This window comes from Scyliorhinus torazame, chromosome 2, assembly GCF_047496885.1.
Source record: "Scyliorhinus torazame isolate Kashiwa2021f chromosome 2, sScyTor2.1, whole genome shotgun sequence".
In the NCBI taxonomy this organism is placed as follows: domain Eukaryota; kingdom Metazoa; phylum Chordata; class Chondrichthyes; order Carcharhiniformes; family Scyliorhinidae; genus Scyliorhinus; species Scyliorhinus torazame.
In genome coordinates this window covers 266406502-266425647 of record NC_092708.1, presented here as the reverse complement: position 1 = coordinate 266425647, position 19146 = coordinate 266406502, and the positions used below count along the sequence as shown (strand labels likewise).

At 52.6% G+C, this 19146-nt stretch overlaps 1 protein-coding gene across 5 annotated transcripts in view; it reads right to left on the bottom strand.

Moving 5' to 3' along the window:
• ino80 (INO80 complex ATPase subunit) overlaps nt 1–19146 on the bottom strand; it is a 415492-nt gene that overhangs the window by 315875 nt on the left and 80471 nt on the right. For all 5 annotated transcript variants that reach the window (XM_072486849.1, XM_072486876.1, XM_072486859.1 and 2 more), the window contains exon 7: nt 5977–6185. In XM_072486849.1, coding sequence (XP_072342950.1) covers nt 5977–6185 — 209 coding nt within the window. The remainder of the gene's footprint in view (nt 1–5976; nt 6186–19146) is intronic.

Sequence of the window (19146 nt, the reverse complement as noted above, 5' to 3'; positions counted from 1 at the left end):
CACCCTGGGGATCAGGGAAGAGGAATAGACGCCCTGCCGTTAAGGAGAGTGGAAAGGAGCTTCCGATATTTGGGGATTCAGGTAGCCAGGAGCTGGGGAACTCTACACAAACTCAATCTGACGCGGCTGGTGGAGCAGATGGAGGAGGATTTCAAGAGGTGGGATATGCTGCCGCTCTCACTGGCGGGCAGAGTGCAGGCGGTAAAAATGATGGTCCTCCCAAGGTTTCTTTTTGTGTTTCAATGTCTCCCCATTCTGATCACTAAGGCCTTTTTCAAGAAAATAGACAGGAGTGTTATGAGTTTCGTGTGGGCAGGGAAGACCCCGAGGGTAAGGAGGGGGTTCCTACAGCGCAGCAGGGACAGAGGGGGACTGGCGTTGCCGAATCTGGACGACTACTACGGTGTCGCCAATGTGGTGATGGTTTGTAAGTGGATGAGGGAGGGAGAGGGGCAGCGTGGAAGAGGCTGGAGATGGCATCCTGTAAGGGAACGAGCCTAAAGGCACTGGTGACGGCGCCGCTGCCGCATTCCCCGAAAAGGTATACCACAAACCCAGTGGTGGTGGCAACCTTAAGGATCTGGGGGCAATGGAGGCGGCACAGGGGGTGGTACCCGATCAGGAATAACCATAGGTTTGTCCCAGGAAGGACGGACGGAGAGTTCCAGAGCTGGCATCGGGCAGAAATTAGGAGACTGAGAGACTTGTTTATTGACGGGGAGTTTGCGAGCCTGGGAGCGCTGGAGGAAATGTATGAGTTGCCCCCGGGAAATATCTTTAGATACATGCAAGTGAGGGCGTTTACGAGGCAACAGGTGAGGGAATTTCCGCTGCTCCCGACACAGGGGATCCAGGATAGAGTGATTTCCGGGGTATGGGTCGGGGAGGGCAAAGTGTCCGAAATATATCAGGAGATGAGAGACGAGCTGGTAGAGGAGCTGAAGAGAAAATGGGAAGAAGAGCTGGGGGAGGAGATTGAGGAGGGGCTGTGGGCTGATGCCCTAAGTAGGGTAAATTCCTCTTCCTCGTGTGCCAGGCTTAGCCTGATACAATTCAAGGTTCTACACAGAGCACACATGACGGGAGCAGGTTCTTCGGAGTGGAGGACAGGTGCGGGAGGTGCTTGGGAAGCCCGGCGAACCACACACATATGTTCTGGTCGTGTCCGGCACTGGAGGGGTATTGGAGGGGAGTGACGGGAGTGATCTCGAAGGTGGTGAAGGTCCAGGTCAAGCCAGGCTGGGGGTTAGCTATATTTGGGGTAGCGGAAGAGCCGGGAGTGCAGGAGGCGAAAGAAGCCGATATTTTGGCCTTTGCGTCCCTGGTAGCCCGGCGAAGGATCCTACTTACGTGGAAGGAAGCGAAACCCCCCGGCGTGGAGGCCTGGATAAACGATATGGCAGGGTTCATAAAACTGGAACGAATTAAATTTGCGTTGAGAGGATCGGCTCAGGGGTTCTCCAGGCGGTGGCAACCGTTCCTTGACTATGTCGCGGAACGTTAAGGGAAAATGGACCGTCAGCAGCAGCAGCCCGGGGGAGGGGGGGGGGGGGGAGCACTATATATTTTTTGTTACTTTGTTAGTTCACTATTTTATTTAAATAATGTTACTTATTAGCTATTGTGTTATTTTTATGTTGATTTGTAAAGTGGAAAAATTGTGTTTGAAAACTTTAATAAAATATATATTTTTTTTAAAAAGGAATCATGGCAGAATTTTTTTTTTTTTTTTTTAATTCACAGGATGTGGGCATCGCTGCCTCAGCCAAAACTTAGGCGCATCCCTAATTGCCCTGAGGTGGCAATAGTAAATTGTTGCTCTCTAATTCAGGAGGTGGAGAGACTGATTATGCCCCGATTAAAATGGAAGCCAATGGGAATAAAGGGGAAAACATTCCATTGTTGGAGTCATCCCTCGGAAGATGGTTGCGGTTCCTGAAGACCAACGCCGGATATGCCTGCCGGAGTTCCTCAGGTTAGTGTCTCCTACAAGGGTCTTCTACATACATGGTTAATGTGGAATTGAGTACAGTATAGGTGTCAACGTGTCAGCAGATGCATGCTTCGGCAATTAAATTGTGACGCGAACTGCCCGTTAAAGACAGGTGATGATTATTGGTTCAACATCCGAAACAGTACATAGACATAGCGGGAACATTTGAGGTGGGGGAACCATAAAGAGTTTGTACTTCTACTGAGCTGGATGTAGAATAAACTTGCTAAAAGTTAAAGACAAGCTGCTGTATTATTTCTCCCATCATATACCAGCTTTGATATTAACATTCGGCCCACACAGTGATGTGAAGCAGCAAATTACCCATACCCAGGGGTCAGTGTGTTGTAGAGCAGAGACATGGAAAGACCTAAGCAAGGACATAACTCCTAGACTGTACCCTTTGTTCTACTTGTTAATACAGACTTACACAGGTACCCTACTGAAGACATAGTCAAGATACACTTCTGTAATCAACATCCTCCCAAAAGTGTTGTAGGCCCAGCCATCTTCAGCAGTTTCAATGAACTCCCTTCTATAAGGGGTTGTTCAATGATGATTGCACAAAGGTGTGGAGCTGGGTCAGATTGATTCCCAGTGGGTCAGAATGGAGGAGAGTTTGTGCAGGGGGTCGGGATTGAAAGCACTAGCAACAGCGCCGCTCCAGATGGCCCCGGGGAAATACTCAGGGAGTCCGGTAATAATAGCTTCATTGATAATTTGGAGGCAGTTTCGCCAACACTTCGGGTTGGGGGCAGGGTCAAGGAGATGCCGATTTCGGGGGAACCACAGATTTGAGCCAGGGAAATGGGATGGAAATTTTCAGAAATGGGAGAAGGGGATTAGGACACTAAAAGATTTGTTTCTTCGGGGTCGGTTTGCAGGATTGAAGGAGCTGGAAACGAAGTATGGGCTGGAGCAGGGGGAAATGTTCAGATACATGCAGGTTCAAGATTTTGCCAGAAAGGAGATAGAGAGCTTCTCGATGGAGCCGGCCTCCACATTGCTGGAGGAGGTGCTGATGACAGGGGCCTGGAGAAGGGAGTAGTGTCGGCGGTTTACGGAGCTATTTTGGAAGAGGAGAAGGCACCACTGGAAGGGATCAAAGCAAAGTGGGAGGAAGAGTTGGGAGAGGATATGGAGGAGGGGCTCTGGTGTGAGGTGCTCCGGAGAGTGAACACCTCCACCTTGTGCGCGAGGTTGGGGCTGATGCAGCTGAAGGTGGTATACAGAGCACATCTCACGAGAGCGAGGATGAGCTGATTCTTTGAAGGAGTAGAAGATGTGCATGAACGTCGAAGGGGGGCCCCGTGAATCACGTTCATATATTTTGGTCCTGTCCAAAGCTGGAGGATTACTGGAAGGAGGTTTTTAGGGTAATTTCTAAAGTGGTGCACGTGAAACTAGACGCGGCCCCCGGGAGACCATATTCGGGGTGTCAGACCAGCCGGGGTTGGAAACGGGTGCGGAGGCAGATGTTGTAGCCTTCGCCTCATTGATTGCCCGAAGGCGGATCCTGATAGGTTGGTGAGCAACCTTTCCACCCTGTGCCCTGGCGTGGCGGGGGGACCTGTTGGAATTCTTGACTCTTGAGAAGGTTAAGTTTGAACTGAGGGGAAGGATGGAAGGGTTCTACAATTCATGGGCATTATTCATTATGCACTTTCAAGAACTGGATAACATCGAACATTAGTAGTTGGGGTGGATGGGAGGGTTGGGGGGAGGGGGCCTGTGTGTGTTAATGGTGACTATGGGTGATTGCTGATTCCTTTTTGTCATTTGTTTATGTGAACATGCGGGCTAATGTTTGGTGGGAGGATGGGATCATTGTTATTGATATGGGGATTGACATATTCGTTACTGATTATTGGTTATTGTTGGTGGGTGTAAATTTGGGAGAAAATGTGAAAAAGGAGAAAATATTTTTTTTTAAGTGATGATTGCACAGTGTTCAGTACCATTCATAGCTCCTCACATATGTAGCCAGACCTGGACAACATTCAGGCTTCAATTGGCGCGCGCGCACGCAGAGACGCACACGCGGAGACGCACACACACACGGCGACGCGCACACACACACGCAGAGACGCGCACACACACACGCAGAGACGCACGCACACACGCAGAGACGCACGCACACACGCAGAGACGCACGCACACACGCAGAGACGCACACACACACGCAGAGACGCACACACACGCAGAGACGCACACACGCAGAGACGCACACACGCAGAGACGCACACACACACGCAGAGACGCGCGCACACACACGCAGAGACGCGCGCACACACACGCAGAGACGCGCGCACACACACGCAGAGACGCGCGCACACACACGCAGAGACGCGCACACACACACGCAGAGACGCGCACACACACACGCAGAGACGCACACACACACACGCAGAGACGCGCACACACACACGCAGAGACGCGCACACACACACGCAGAGACGCGCACACACACACGGAGACGCGCACACACACACGGAGACGCGCACACACACACACGCAGAGACGCGCACACACACACGCAGAGACGCGCACACACACACGCAGAGACGCGCACACACACACGCAGAGACGCGCACACACACACGCAGAGACGCGCACACACACACGCAGAGACGCGCACACACACACGCAGAGACGCGCACACACACACGCAGAGACGCGCACACACACACGCAGAGACGGCACACACACACGCAGAGACGGCACACACACACGCAGAGACACGCACACACACACGCAGAGACGCGCACACACACACGCAGAGACGCGCACACACACGCAGAGACGCGCACACACACGCAGAGACGCACACACACACGCAGAGACGCGCACACACACACGCAGAGACGCGCACACACACACGCAGAGACGCGCACACACACACGCAGAGACGGCACACACACACGCAGAGACGGCACACACACACGCAGAGACACGCACACACACACGCAGAGACGCGCACACACACACGCAGAGACGCGCACACACACGCAGAGACGCGCACACACACGCAGAGACGCACACACACACGCAGAGACGCGCACACACACACGCAGAGACGCGCACACACACACGCAGAGACGCGCACACACACACGCAGAGACGCGCACACACACACGCAGAGACGCGCACACACACACGCAGAGACGCGCACACACACACGCAGAGACGCGCACACACACACGCAGAGACGCGCACACACACACGCAGAGACGCGCACACACACACGCAGAGACGCGCACACGCACACACGCAGAGACACACACGCACACACGCAGAGACACACACGCAGAGACGCACACACACACGCAGAGACGCACACACACACGCAGAGACGCACACACGCAGAGACGCACGCACACATGCCGAGACGCACACACACACGCAGAGACGCACACACACACGCAGCGACGCACACACACACGCAGAGACGCACACACACACGCAGAGACACACGCAGAGACGCACACACACACGCAGAGACGCACACACACACACGCAGAGGCGCACACACACGCAGAGGCGCACACACACACGCAGCGGCGCACACACACATGCAGAGATGCGCACACACACATGCAGAGATGCGCACACACACATGCAGAGATGCGCACACACACATGCAGAGATGCGCACACACACACACGGAGAGACACGCACACACACACGGAGAGACACGCACACACACACGGAGAGACACGCACACACACACGGAGAGACACGCGCACACACACGGAGAGACACGCACACACACACGGAGAGACACGCACACACACACGGAGAGACACGCACACACACACACAGGGCAACGCACACATAGAATGCACACTGAGACGCACACACACACACACACACACACACAGAGGAGGTGGAACACCCTCCTGCTACCATTGCAGCATGTCTGAAGAACAGCACAAGAGCATTCCTGCTTGCTGAATACGCTATGTAACACTTCAACTGCCCACCTTGGGAACCTCCTTTTTGGCAATACTGAGCCACACCTTGCGTCGCCTTGCATTCAATTGCTCTAAATTTAGGTGCTTTTTCTTTGAACCTAGAGGAGGCGCATCATGGGAGAACTTGGCGAATATTTTCATCTCAGTCCTCCGCGGGGATTCTCCGGACGAGTGTTCCTCCTCACGCTTCCTCCTCTTCTTCCCTTTCTTCAATTTGGCTGAGGAAAAGGAGATAAGTCAGTAAAGAATGTCATTCACCTCCAGAGAAACTACCCTGCTTTGATACAACCACCACCCGAAATTCCTACAGTAGCAAGGAATTCTTTATAACTTTGTACGAGAAGCAACCAACTGTTGAGTCAAAGTCCTACTTTTACTAATGGCATTAACAAAAAGGTAGTTTACTTCTCATGTAAGTTTCCCTCGTGCCTTCCGGTCATTTTCTACACCAACTGTGCCAGATCTGGTTGCATTACATCGGACAGTTTCTTTACCAAAATTGCTCGCCAGGCCAAGATCATCCTGACATACAGAGATAATTCCAAGTTTCTTTTCTTGCTTATTGCACATCCCCTGATAGCCCTCTGCCCTGTCCCCTTCATCTTCACATCTAAGTACAAGGAGTTCATAGACTTATTTGACATTATGTTTGAGATCATCCCTCCAGCAGACTTGAAAATTTCCATCCCCTTCTTTTGCCATCCAAACAGTTTTTTCTCCTGCCCTGGATCCGAACTCACATCATTCTACATTATCTTCCCTACTTCTATTAAAATGGCAAGCAATCAACTTCCCTCCCTGGCCCCTATGTTACCTGTTAATAGTTCTTTCTCGGACTTCCGGGTGCGGCGATGACCAGCTGAGTCGCACGTTTCGGCAGCTCCCTGTGAAACGGACTTTTGGGCTCTTGATAGGAGCCCCAACGGCAATTTTAACGGCTGAAAACACCGTGCGGTAAACCAGAAGGGTGTTCCCCCTGGACACGGATGGAAAAAGGAGAGGAAAGTGGCCGGATTGCAGCGGATCCTTTGGAGCAGCGGCAAGGAAGGCAAGCAGAAACCAAGATGGCGTCGGAAGGTGGCAGTTTCATATGGGGCCCTGAACAACAAGAGTTTTTGAAACGCTGCGTGGAGGAGATAAAAAAGGAAATGAAGAAAGAGTTGTTGGCCCCGATATTACAGGCGATTGAAGGGCTGAAAGAGGGACAAAAGACCCAGGAGCAGGAGCTTCGGGTCGTGAAGGCGAAAGCAGCAGAGAATGAAAACGATATACAGGGCCTGGTGGTGAAGTCGGAGATACAGGAGGCACACCAGAAACGATCTGTGGAGAGGTTGGAGGCACTGGAAAATAACGCAAGGAGGAACAACTTGAGGATTCTTGGCCTTCCTGAAGGTGTGGAGGGGGCGGACGTCGGGGCATATGTGAGCACGATGCTGCACTCGTTAATGGGAGTGGAGGCCCCGACGGGTCCGTTGGAGGTGGAGGGAGCATACCGAGTTATGGTGCGAGGATTGAGAGCAGGAGAAGCTCCCAGAGCCATAGTGGTGAGATTTCTCCGTTTTAAGGATAGAGAAATGGTCCTTAGATGGGCGAAGAAAACTCGGTGTAGTAAATGGGAGAACGCGGTGATCCGCGTCTATCAAGATTGGAGTGCGGAGGTGGCGAGGAGGAGGGCGAGCTTTAATCGGGCCAAAGCGGTACTTCACAAAAAAAAGATAAAGTTTGGAATGCTGCAACCGGCAAGACTGTGGGTCACATATCAAGGGAGGCACCACTACTTTGAGACGGCGGATGAAGCGTGGACTTTTATTGTAGAAGAAAAATTGGAATGATTGGACTACGAAAATGAACGTTTGGACAAAGTGGTGGAACGAGTGGGGGGGGGGGGGGCGAAGAGGGATTGTATGATTAATCCTGCGGTATGGTAACTTTTCTTTCTCCCACAGGTGGTGATGGGGGGAGGTGGGGAGGGAGAGGAGATGGGGCGTTGGCCATGGGAGGCGGGGCCGAGGGAGAGGCGCGGGCTTGGTTCCCGCGCTATGATAATTATGGCGGGAATAGAGAAGCAGGAAGGAGGGGGCGCCGCACGGGGCGAGCTGTGATCACGGGGGGAAGCCGAGGTCAGCCAGAGCTTGCTGACTTCTGGGAGCAACATGGGGGGAGTAATTACGCTAGCGGGGGGTCGAGCGGGGGGGGGGGGGGGGGGGGGGGGGGAGGGGGGAATTACTGGGTTGCTGCTGCTGGGGAAAGGGGGGAGTGGGTACGGGAAAGGATGGGCAGGGGGGCACCGTCTGGGAGAAATACAGCTGCGTGGGAACTGGGCGAGAAGCTGGAAAAAGATGATGGCTAACCGACAAGGGGGGGGGGAAGCCCCCCAACTCGGCTGATCACGTGGAACGTGAGGGGGCTTAACGGGCCGATAAAGAGGGCACGAGTACTCGCACACCTTAAGAAACTTAAAGCAGATGTGGTCATGTTACAGGAAACGCACCTGAAACTGATAGATCAGGTTAGGTTGCGCAAAGGATGGGTAGGGCAGGTGTTCCATTCGGGGCTGGATGCGAAAAACAGGGGGGTGGCTATATTAGTGGGGAAGCGGGTAATGTTCGAGGCAAAGACTATAGTGGCGGATAACGGGGGCAGATACGTTATGGTGAGTGGCAAATTACAGGGAGAGATGGTGGTGTTGGTAAACGTGTATGCCCCGAATTGGGACGATGCCAATTTTATGAGGCGAATGCTAGGATGCATCCCAGACCTAGTGACCGGAAAGCTGATAATGGGGGGAGACTTTAACACGGTGTTGGAACCAAGGCTGGATAGGTCGAAGTCCAGGACTGGTAGGAGGCCGGCAGCAGCCAAGGTGCTTAAGGATTTTATGGAGCAGATGGGAGGGGTGGACCCGTGGAGATTCAGTAGACCTAGGAGTAAGGAGTTCTCGTTTTTCTCCTATGTCCATAAAGTCTATTCACGCATAGACTTTTTTGTGTTGGGTAGGGCATTGATCCCGAGGGTGAGGGGAACGGAATATACGGCTATAGCCATTTCGGATCATGCCCCACACTGGGTAGACTTGGAGATAGGGGAGGAAACAAGAGGGCGTCCACCCTGGAGAATGGACATGGGACTAATGGCGGATGAGGGGGTGTGCTTAAGGGTGAGGGGATGCATTGAAAAGTACTTGGAACTCAATGACAATGGGGAGGTTCAGGTGGGAGTGGTCTGGGAGGCTTTGAAGGCGGTGGTTAGGGGGGAGCTGATATCAATAAGGACACATAAAGGGAAGCAGGAGAGTAAGGAACGGGAGCGGTTGTTGCAAGAACTTTTGAGGGTGGACAGACAGTATGCGGAAGCACCGGAGGAGGGACTGTATAGGGAAAGGCAAAGGCTGCATGTGGAATTTGACTTGCTGACCACAGGCACTGCAGAGGCACAATGGAGGAAGGCGCAGGGTGTACAGTATGAATATGGAGAGAGCCTTACAGTAGGACCGGACGGATTCCCAGTTGAATTTTACAGAAAATATTTGGACTTGCTCGCCCCGCTACTGACGAGGACCTTTAACGAGGCAAAGGAAAGGGGACAACTGCCCCCGACTATGTCAGAAGCAACGATATCGCTTCTTTTAAAGAAGGAAAAGGATCCGCTACAATGCGGGTCCTACAGACCAATCTCCCTCCTCAATGTAGATGCCAAGGTCTTGGCCAAGGTAATGGCAATGAGAATAGAGGAATGTGTCCCGGGGGTGGTTCATGAGGACCAAACTGGGTTTGTGAAGGGGAGACAGCTGAACACGAACATACGGAGGTTGTTAGGGGTAATGATGATGGCCCCACCAGAGGGTGAAACGGAGATAGTAGTGGCGATGGATGCCGAGAAAGCATTTGATAGAGTGGAGTGGGATTATCTGTGGGAGGTGTTGAGGAGATTTGGGTTCGGAGAGGGGTATGTTAGATGGGTGCAGCTGTTGTATAGGGCCCCAGTGGCGAGTGTGGTCACGAATGGACGGGGATCGGCATATTTTCGGCTCCATAGAGGGACAAGGCAGGGATGTCCTCTGTCCCCATTACTGTTTGCACTGGCGATTGAGCCCCTGGCGATAGCGCTGAGAGGTTCCAAGGGATGGAGGGGAATACTTAGGGGAGGAGAAGAACACCGGGTATCTTTATATGCGGATGATCTGCTACTATATGTGGCGGATCCAGCGGAGGGGATGCCAGAAATAATGCGGATACTTGGGGAGTTTGGGGATTTTTCAGGGTATAAATTGAACATGGGGAAGAGTGAGCTGTTTGTGGTGCATCCAGGGGAGCAGAGTAGAGAAATAGAAGACCTACCGTTGAGGAAGGTAACAAGAGACTTTCGTTACCTGGGGATCCAGATAGCTAAGAATTGGGGCACATTGCACAGGCTAAATTTGACGCGGTTGGTGGAACAGATGGAGGAAGATTTCAGGAGATGGGATATGGTAGCATTGTCAATGGCAGGGAGGGTGCAGGCGGTTAAGATGGTGGTCCTCCCAAGATTCCTCTTTGTGTTTCAGTGTCTCCCGGTGGTGATCACGAAGGCTTTTTTCAAAAGGATAGAAAAGAGTATCATGGGTTTTGTTTGGGCCGGGAAGACTCCGAGAGTGAGGAAGGGATTCTTACAGCGTAGTAGGGATAGGGGGGGGCTGGCACTACCGAGCCTAAGTGAGTATTATTGGGCCGCTAATATTTCAATGGTGAGTAAGTGGATGGGAGAGGAGGAAGGAGCGGCGTGGAAGAGATTAGAGAGGGCGTCCTGTAGGGGGACCAGCCTGCAGGCTATGGTGACAGCCCCATTGCCGTTCTCACCAAGGAACTATACCACGAGTCCGGTGGTGGTAGCTACACTGAAGATTTGGGGACAGTGGAGACGACATAGGGGAAAGACCGGAGCACTGGGGGGGTCCCCGATAAGAAACAACCATAGGTTTGCCCCGGGGGGAATGGATGGGGGATATGGAATGTGGCAAAGAGCAGGTATAACGCAATTGAAAGATCTATTTGTGGATGGGAAGTTTGCGAGTCTGGGAGCGCTGACCGAGAAATATGGGTTGCCCCAAGGGAATGCATTCAGGTACATGCAATTGAGGGCTTTTGCGAGGCAACAGGTGAGGGAATTCCCGCAGCTCCCGACACAAGAGGTGCAGGACAGAGTCATCTCAAAGAAATGGGTGGGGGACGGTAAGGTGTCGGATATATATAGGGAAATGAGAGACGAAGGGGAGACTATGATGGACGAACTAAAAGGGAAATGGGAAGAAGAGCTGGGGGAGGAGATTGAGGAGGGGATGTGGGCAGATGCCCTAAACAGGGTAAACTCATCGTCCTCGTGCGCCAGGCTAAGCCTGATTCAGTTTAAGGTATTACACAGGGCACATATGACTGGAACACGGCTCAGTAAATTTTTTGGGGTGGAGGATAGGTGTGCGAGGTGCTCGAGAAGCCCAGCGAATTATACCCATATGTTTTGGTCATGCCCGGCACTACAGGGGTTTTGGATGGGGGTGACAAAGGTGCTTTCGAAAGTAGTAGGAGTCCGGGTCGAACCAAGCTGGGGGTTGGCTATATTTGGGGTTGCACAAGAGCCGGGAGTGCAGGAGACGAAAGAGGCCGATGTTTTGGCCTTTGCGTCCCTAGTAGCCCGGCGCAGAATATTGCTAATGTGGAAAGAAGCCAAGCCCCCGGGGGTGGAGACCTGGATAAATGATATGGCGGGGTTCATAAAGTTAGAGCGGATTAAGTTCGTCCTAAGGGGGTCGGCTCAAGGGTTTACTAGGCGGTGGCAACCGTTCGTCGAATATCTTGCGGAAAGATAGATAGGGGAGAACAAAGAAGGCAGCAGCAGCGGCCCAGGACTTTGGGGGGGGGGGGGGTGTGGCCTGAGACAAGGCAGTTGCCAATTAGGGCTAGTTTTTATTTTTTGTTATTTAATATTTATTTATTTGTTGTTGTTTTTGTTTAAATAAAAAAGGTCATTATTATCTGTATTGTTACAATGTTGTGTAAAGGATGCACAATGTACTGTGTTGGTTGACCAAAAATTTTCAATAAAATATTAAAAAAAAAAAAAAAATAGTTCTTTCTCCTTAGATACTGCCCTCTTCCTTTCAAATCTGCCATCCAGTCCCTCCTTCTCAAATCAATCACTCGCCAATTAATTTTCTGTCTCCGCAACAATGAATTGGCCCAAATTGTCACAAATTATATGCTGTATGACTGTATGGTGAACTATTGCTCCTCTTCCTTCTCTACAGCCTTTGATACCAATGACCAGACATCCTCTTCCAACATCTCTCCTCCGTCATTCAACTAGGTGAGGCTATTTGAATACATGCTTAAAGTTGGCAATTAAACACAGCTGCCCCCTTCTCAGCCTCTTGGCTCGGACCAAGCGCCAGATCAAGCCTATAATGAGGTGCAATGCCTTTTCTGGTCAGCTTGGATCTTGAGACCATGTCTCTCTTGAGACCATGAATTGGCTTCATTTTCAATTGATTTTTGGAGCAAGGAATGAGACGTATTGAGGGTTTGTCTTGTCCACTCTGTGCATGGCTTTGTAACTTTAAGGATGGGATATATATTTTTTCTAAAACAAAGATGTCCCCAAATGGGAAAGAGTTAGGGAATCATTGTCAGAGTATATAAACCAGTTCACTCTAGGTGTCTGGGAGGAACTGGGGGAGCCTGTGACTTTCTGTCTTGGGAATAAACCTGTTTTAAGGTTCAGGCTAGCTTCAGAACATAACTATTCGAATTAACATCGTTGCAGAGGATGAATTTTGGTGATTGGTTGCTGAATAAGAAGCTTATCCTCTTGAGAGAAAAAGCATATTGCTGCTGACAAACTCTCAGAATGTTGGAAGGACTTTGCAAAATCTCAGGCTTCGACATTCCACTAGTTTGTTTCCCCCAGAGGCAGAACCATGGCAGCAATGGGAAAATGAAGTTTCATAGATTTCATAGAATTTACAGTGCAGAAGGAGGCCATTCGGCCCATCGAGTCTGTACCGGCTCTTGGAAAGGGCACCCTACCCAAGCCCACACCCCCACCCTATCCCCATAACCCAGTAACCCCACCCAACACTAAGGGCAATTTTGGATACTAAGGGCAATTTAGCATGGCCAATCCACCTAACCTGAAAATCTTTGGACTGTGGGAGGAAACCCACACACACAGGGAGAACGTGCAGACTCCGCACAGACAGTGACCCAAGCCGGGAACCTGGGACCCTGGAGCTGTGAAGCAATTGTGCTAACCACTATGCTACCTTGCTGCCCGTTGAGACGTGGACACTGGTTACTTTGGTACCCCAAAAGAAGATATGGCTTTGCGACTATCAACAAAAAGTAATATCAGGAGTAAAGTATTTTCTGATGCCAATTTGGATGTCTTGGACACCGTAAAGGGAGTGACCCTTTTATTGTAGTATTTGGATAAATTTTACAAAAAAGGATGATTAGCCCACGGAAGAACATATTATGGACTTTGATAAGTGGTATAGGAGACTGAAAATGTTTAACCTTCAAATCCCAAAGTCTGTATTAGTATTCAAGTTACTTGATAGTGCACTAATTTCTTATGTCAAAGGGCAGCACGGTGGCGCAGTGGTTAGCACTGCTGTCTCACAGCACCAAAATCACAGGTTCGATCCCAGCTCTGGGTCACTGGTCGTATGGAGTTTGCACATTCTTCCCGTGTTAGCGTGGGTTTCACCCCCACAACCGAAAGATGTGCAGGTTAGGTGGATTGGACACACTAAATATAAAGAAAAAAAAATAAAATTCTTATGTCAATAGATTTTTTATATTGATGGGGGTTCAATTGCATGGGAAAGATTCTTTCCTAGACCAAATGGCTCTTGCCCTAAAAACACGAGGGAAAACTGTCATTTCCAGATACTTTCCTATCAAATAAAGGCAACTCTGCGATAAAGCAATGGACGGACTTCCGGGTGCGGCAATGCGGAGCTGAGCCGCACGATTCGGCAGCTCCCGCTACCACGGACCTTCGGGCTCGCTAGAAGAGCCCCAACGGGATTTTTTTTTTTTTTTAAACTAACCCGCGGAAGGTAAGAGGGAGGCCCCCCTCCAACTTGCATGAAACGGACTCGAAGCGCAACGGCCACAAAAGTGGCATTGAAGCAACAGGAAAAACAGGGGAAAAAAGAAAAAATGTCAGCGGCCAGAGACAAAGGTGAGCTGCAGGAGCTGGAGCAGCGGGAAGGACCGGGGAATAAAGAAAGGCAGCGGCCAGAGACAAAGTGGAGATGCAGAAGTTTATTAGGCACTGCTTCGAGGAGCATCGCGAGGAGATGCGTAAGGAAATGCTGGCGCCTATGCTTTCGGCAATAGAAGGACTAGGGATCACCCAGAAGGCCCACGAGGTTCAGATCCAGGAGGTACAAAAAAAGAGTTGGTCAGAACGAGGACGAGATCTCGAGCCTGGTGGCGAGAGTGGAGCAGAGCGAGGCGCTGCACAGGAGGTGGGCGGGAAGACTCGAAGACCTGGAGAACAGGTCGAGGAGAAAGAATCTGCAGATCCTGGGTCTCCCTGAAGGAGCGGAGGGGGCCGAAGCCGGGGCATACGCGAGCACGATGCTCGGGGCGATGATGGGCGCGGAGGCCCCTTCGTGGTCGCTGGAGCTGGACGGGGCACACCGGTGCTGGGTCACATACAAGGGCCAACACTACTACTTTGAAACGCCTGAAGAGGCGTGGATATTTATACAAACAGAAAAGTTGGACTGTAACTGAGGGTTTGTGAGGGTGGGGGGGATATTTGAGGATTGATGTGTGATGGTTGTTGTATATAGGGGGTCAATCACAATCACGCGCAGGAAATGTTACATGGGCTGGGGGAGAGAGACAAGGCCGCGACAGGAGCTGCGCCAGAGGGGGCGGAACGGGCTTTGGAAAGTGCGTGGTTTGGTTTTTCCCGCGCGCGGGAAGAAAGGTGGGAGGGGGAGCTCCCACACGGGGAGGTCAAAGGGATAGCGGGGGTAGCCGGGGTCAGCAGGTGTCAACTGACTTCCGGGAGTGACATGGGGGAGCAAAAAAGCTAGATAGGGGTCTAGCGGAGGGGAGGGAAAGGGGGTGTTGCTGCTGCACTGGCCGAAAGGGAATGGGATACAGAAGAGGTGGTCGGGACGGGGGTCCCCCGGCTGGGGGACTGGAGGGTGAGGGAGACGCGGACACGGGACTGGCCCAGAAAAAGAGATGGCTAGTCGGCAGGGGGGGGTGAGAGCCCCTCCAATCCGGCTGATAACGTGGAACGTGAGGGGGCTGAATGGGCCGGTGAAGAGGGCCCGAGTGTTTGCGCACTTAAAGGGACTGAAGGCGGACGTGGTCATGCTCCAAGAGACTCACCTGAAGGTGGCAGACCAGGTCAGGTTAAGAAAGGGATGGGTAGGACAGGTATTCCACTCGGGACTGGACGCGAAGAATAGAGGGGTGGCAATATTAATGGGAAAGCGGGTGTCATTTGAGGCCACGACTATTGAGGTGGACAATGGAGGGCGATATGTAATGGTGAGCGGTAGGCTGCAGGGGACGTGGGTGGTGTTGGTAAACGTGTACGCCCCAAACTGGGATGATGCAGGATTCATGAAGCGCATGTTGGGGCGCATTCCGGACCTGGAGAAAGGAGGCCTGATAATGGGAGGGGACTTCAATACAGTGTTGGACCCAGCACTGGACCGCTCCAAATCAAGGACTGGAAAGAGGCCGGCGGCGGCCAAGGTACTTAGGGGGTTTATGGATCAGATTGGGGGGGGGGGGGGGGGGGGGGGAGATTTTCTTTCTTTTCCCATGTACACAAAGCCTACTCCCGGATAGATTTTTTTGTTCTGGGCAGGGCGCTCATCCAGAGGGTGGAGGGGACGGAGTATTCGGCCATAGCCGTTTCGGACCATGCCCCGCACTGGGCGGAACTGGAGCTGGGAGAGGAGAGGGACCAACGCCCGCTGTGGCGGCTGGATGTGGGACTGCTGGCGGATGAGGGGGTGTGTGGGAAGGTGAGGGGGTGTATCGAAAGGTACCTGGAGGCCAACGACAACGGGGACGTGCGGGTGGGGGTGGTATGGGAGGCGTTGAAGGCAGTGGTCAGGGGAGAGCTCATCTCCATTAGGGCTCACAGGGAGAAGACAGAGGGCATGGAAAGGGAGAGGTTAGTGGGGGAGATTTTGAGAGTGGACAGGAGATACGCAGAGGCCCCGGAGGAAAGATTACTTGGGGAAAGACGACGGCTCCAGACGGAGTTTGACCTGTTGACCATAGGGAAGGCGGAGACACAGTGGAGGAAAGCGCAGGGGGCGACCTATGAGTATGGGGAAAATGCTAGTCGGATGCTGGCACACCAGCTCCGTAAAAGGATGGCAGCGAGGGAAATAGATGGAGTCAAAGATGGAAGGGGAGCCACGGTTCAGAGTGCGACGAAAATAAACGAGGTATTTAAGGCCTTCTAAGAAGAGCTGTACAGATCCCAGCCCCCAGCGGGGGAAGAGGGTATGAGACGAATCCTAGACCAGCTGAGATTCCCGAGAGTGAAGGAGCAAGAAGTGGCTGGTCTGGGGGCACCAATTGGGTTGGAGGAGCAGAGCAAGGGTTTGGGGAGCATGCAGGCGGGGAAGGCCCCGGGGCCAGACGGGTTCCCGGTGGAGTTCTACAGGAAGTACGTAGACCTGATGGCCCCGCTATTAGTGAGGACCTTTAACGAGGCACGAGAGGAGGGGACCCTACCTCCGACAATGTCGGAAGCGACAATTTCGTTGATCCTAAAGCGGGACAAGGACCCACTGCGATGTGGATCGTACAGGCAGATCTCGCTCCTTAATGTGGATGCAAAGTTGCTGGCAAAAGTGCTGGCCACGAGGATCGAGGACTGTGTCCCGGGGGTGATTAATGAGGACCAGACAGGATTTGTAAAGGGTAGGCAGCTAAACACCAATGTGCGGCGGCTCTTAAACGTGATAATGATGCCATCGGTGGAGGGAGAAGCGGAGATAGTGGCAGCTATGGACGTGGAGAAGGCCTTTGACCGAGTAGAGTGGGAATATCTCTGGGAGGTGCTGCGTCGGTTTGGGTTCGGGGGAGGGTTTATCAGTTGGGTTAAGCTCCTTTACAGAGCCCCGGTGGCGAGTGTAGTGACGAACCGGCGTAGGTCGGAGTACTTTCGGCTGTACCGAGGGACGACGCAGGGGTGCTGTTGTTCGCATTGGCGATCGAACCATTGGCCATGTCATTGAGGGAGTCTAACAAATGGAGGAGGGTGGTCCGAGGGGGAGAAGAGCATCGGGTGTCGCTATATGCGGATGACCTGTTGCTGTACGTGGCGGATCCAATGGAGGGGATGGTGGAGGTCATGCAGACTCTAAGGGAGTTTGGGGAGTTTTCGGGCTATAAGCTCAATGTAGGGAAGAGTGGGTTCTTTGTATTACAGGCGGGGGACCAAGAAAGAGGGATAGGGGACCTACCGCTGAGGAGGGCGGAGGGGAGCTTTCGGTATCTGGGGATCCAGATAGCCAGGAGCTGGGGGGCCCTACATAAACTGAATCTGACGAGGTTGGTGGAGCAAATGGAGGAGGATTTCAAAAGATGGGACATGCTACCGCTCTCGCTGGCGGGTAGAGTGCAATCGGTCAAAATGGTGGTCCTTCCGAGGTTTTTGTTTGTGTTTCAGTGCCTTCCCATCGTGATCACGAAGGCCTTTTTTAAGAGAGTAGGCAGGAGTATTATGGGGTTTGTGTGGGCGAATAAGACCCCGAGGGTAAGGAGAGGGTTCCTGGAACGCAGCAGGGATCGAGGAGGGTTGGCGCTGCCAAACCTGGGGAGCTACTACTGGGCAGCAAATGTGTCGATGATCCGCAAGTGGGTTATGGAGGGAGAGGGGGCGGCATGGAAGAGGATGGAGATGGCGTCCTGCAAAGGAACGAGTCTGGGGGCGATGGTGACGGCACCGCTGCCGCTCTCGCCGACAAAGTATACCACGAGCCTGGTGGTGGTGGCAGCGCTAAGGATCTGGGGCCAGTGGAGACGGCACAGGGGTGCAATGGGAGCATCGGTGTGGTCCCCAATCAGGGGTAACCATCGGTTTACCCCGGGGAAGATGGACGGGGGGTTCCAGAGCTGGCATCGGGCGGGGATCAGAAGAATGGGGGACCTGTTCATTGACGGAACGTTTGCGAGCCTAGGGGCACTGGAGGAGAAGTTTGAGTTACCCCCGGGAAATGCCTTTAGATATATGCAGGTAAGGCGACAGGTGAGGGAATTGTCGTTGCTCCCGGCACAAGAAATTCAAGACAGGGTGATCTCGGGCGCATGGGTTGAGGAGGGTAAGGTGTCGGAAATACACCAGGAGATGAAAGAAGAAGGGGAAGCGCTGGTAGAAGAGTTGAAGGGTAAATGGGAGGAGGAGCTGGGGGAGGAGATCGAGGAAGATCTGTGGGCGGATGCCCTAGGTAGGGTTAATTCCTCCTCGTGTGCCAGGCTCAGCCTGATGCAATTTAAGGTGGTTCACAGAGCTCACCTGACGGGGGCGAGGTTGAGCAGGTTCTTTGGGGTAGAGGACAGATGTGGAAGGTGCTCAGGGAGCCCGGCGAACCATGTCCATATGTTTTGGTCATGCCCGGCACTGGAGGGGTTCTGGAGAGGAGTGGCGGGAGCAATATCTCAGGTGGTGAAAGTCCGGGTCAAGCCAAGCTGGGGGCTAGCAATATTCGGAGTAGTGGACGAACCGGGAGTGCAGGAGGCGAAAAAGGCCGGCATTCTGGCCTTTGCGTCCCTAGTAGCCCGGCGAAGGATCTTGCTAATGTGGAAGGAGGTGAAGCCCCCCCAGCGTGGAGGCCTGGATAAACGATATGGCTGGGTTCATAAAGTTGGAGAGGATTAAGTTCGCCTTGAGAGGGTCTGCGCAGGGGTTCTACAGGCGGTGGCAACCACTCCTAGACTATCTCGCGGAGCGTTAGAGGAAGGTTGGTCAGCAGCAGCAACCTGGGGGGGGGGAAGAGGAGAAAGTCCCGGGGGGGGGGGGGGGGGGGATGAGCAAGAGATAACATGAAGAGTCGGGGAAACTGGCACGTACGGGAGAGAGCCAGTGTACAAAGCTATGTAAATATACTATTTTGCCATGTATATATCTTGCTCCGCGCGATTTCAC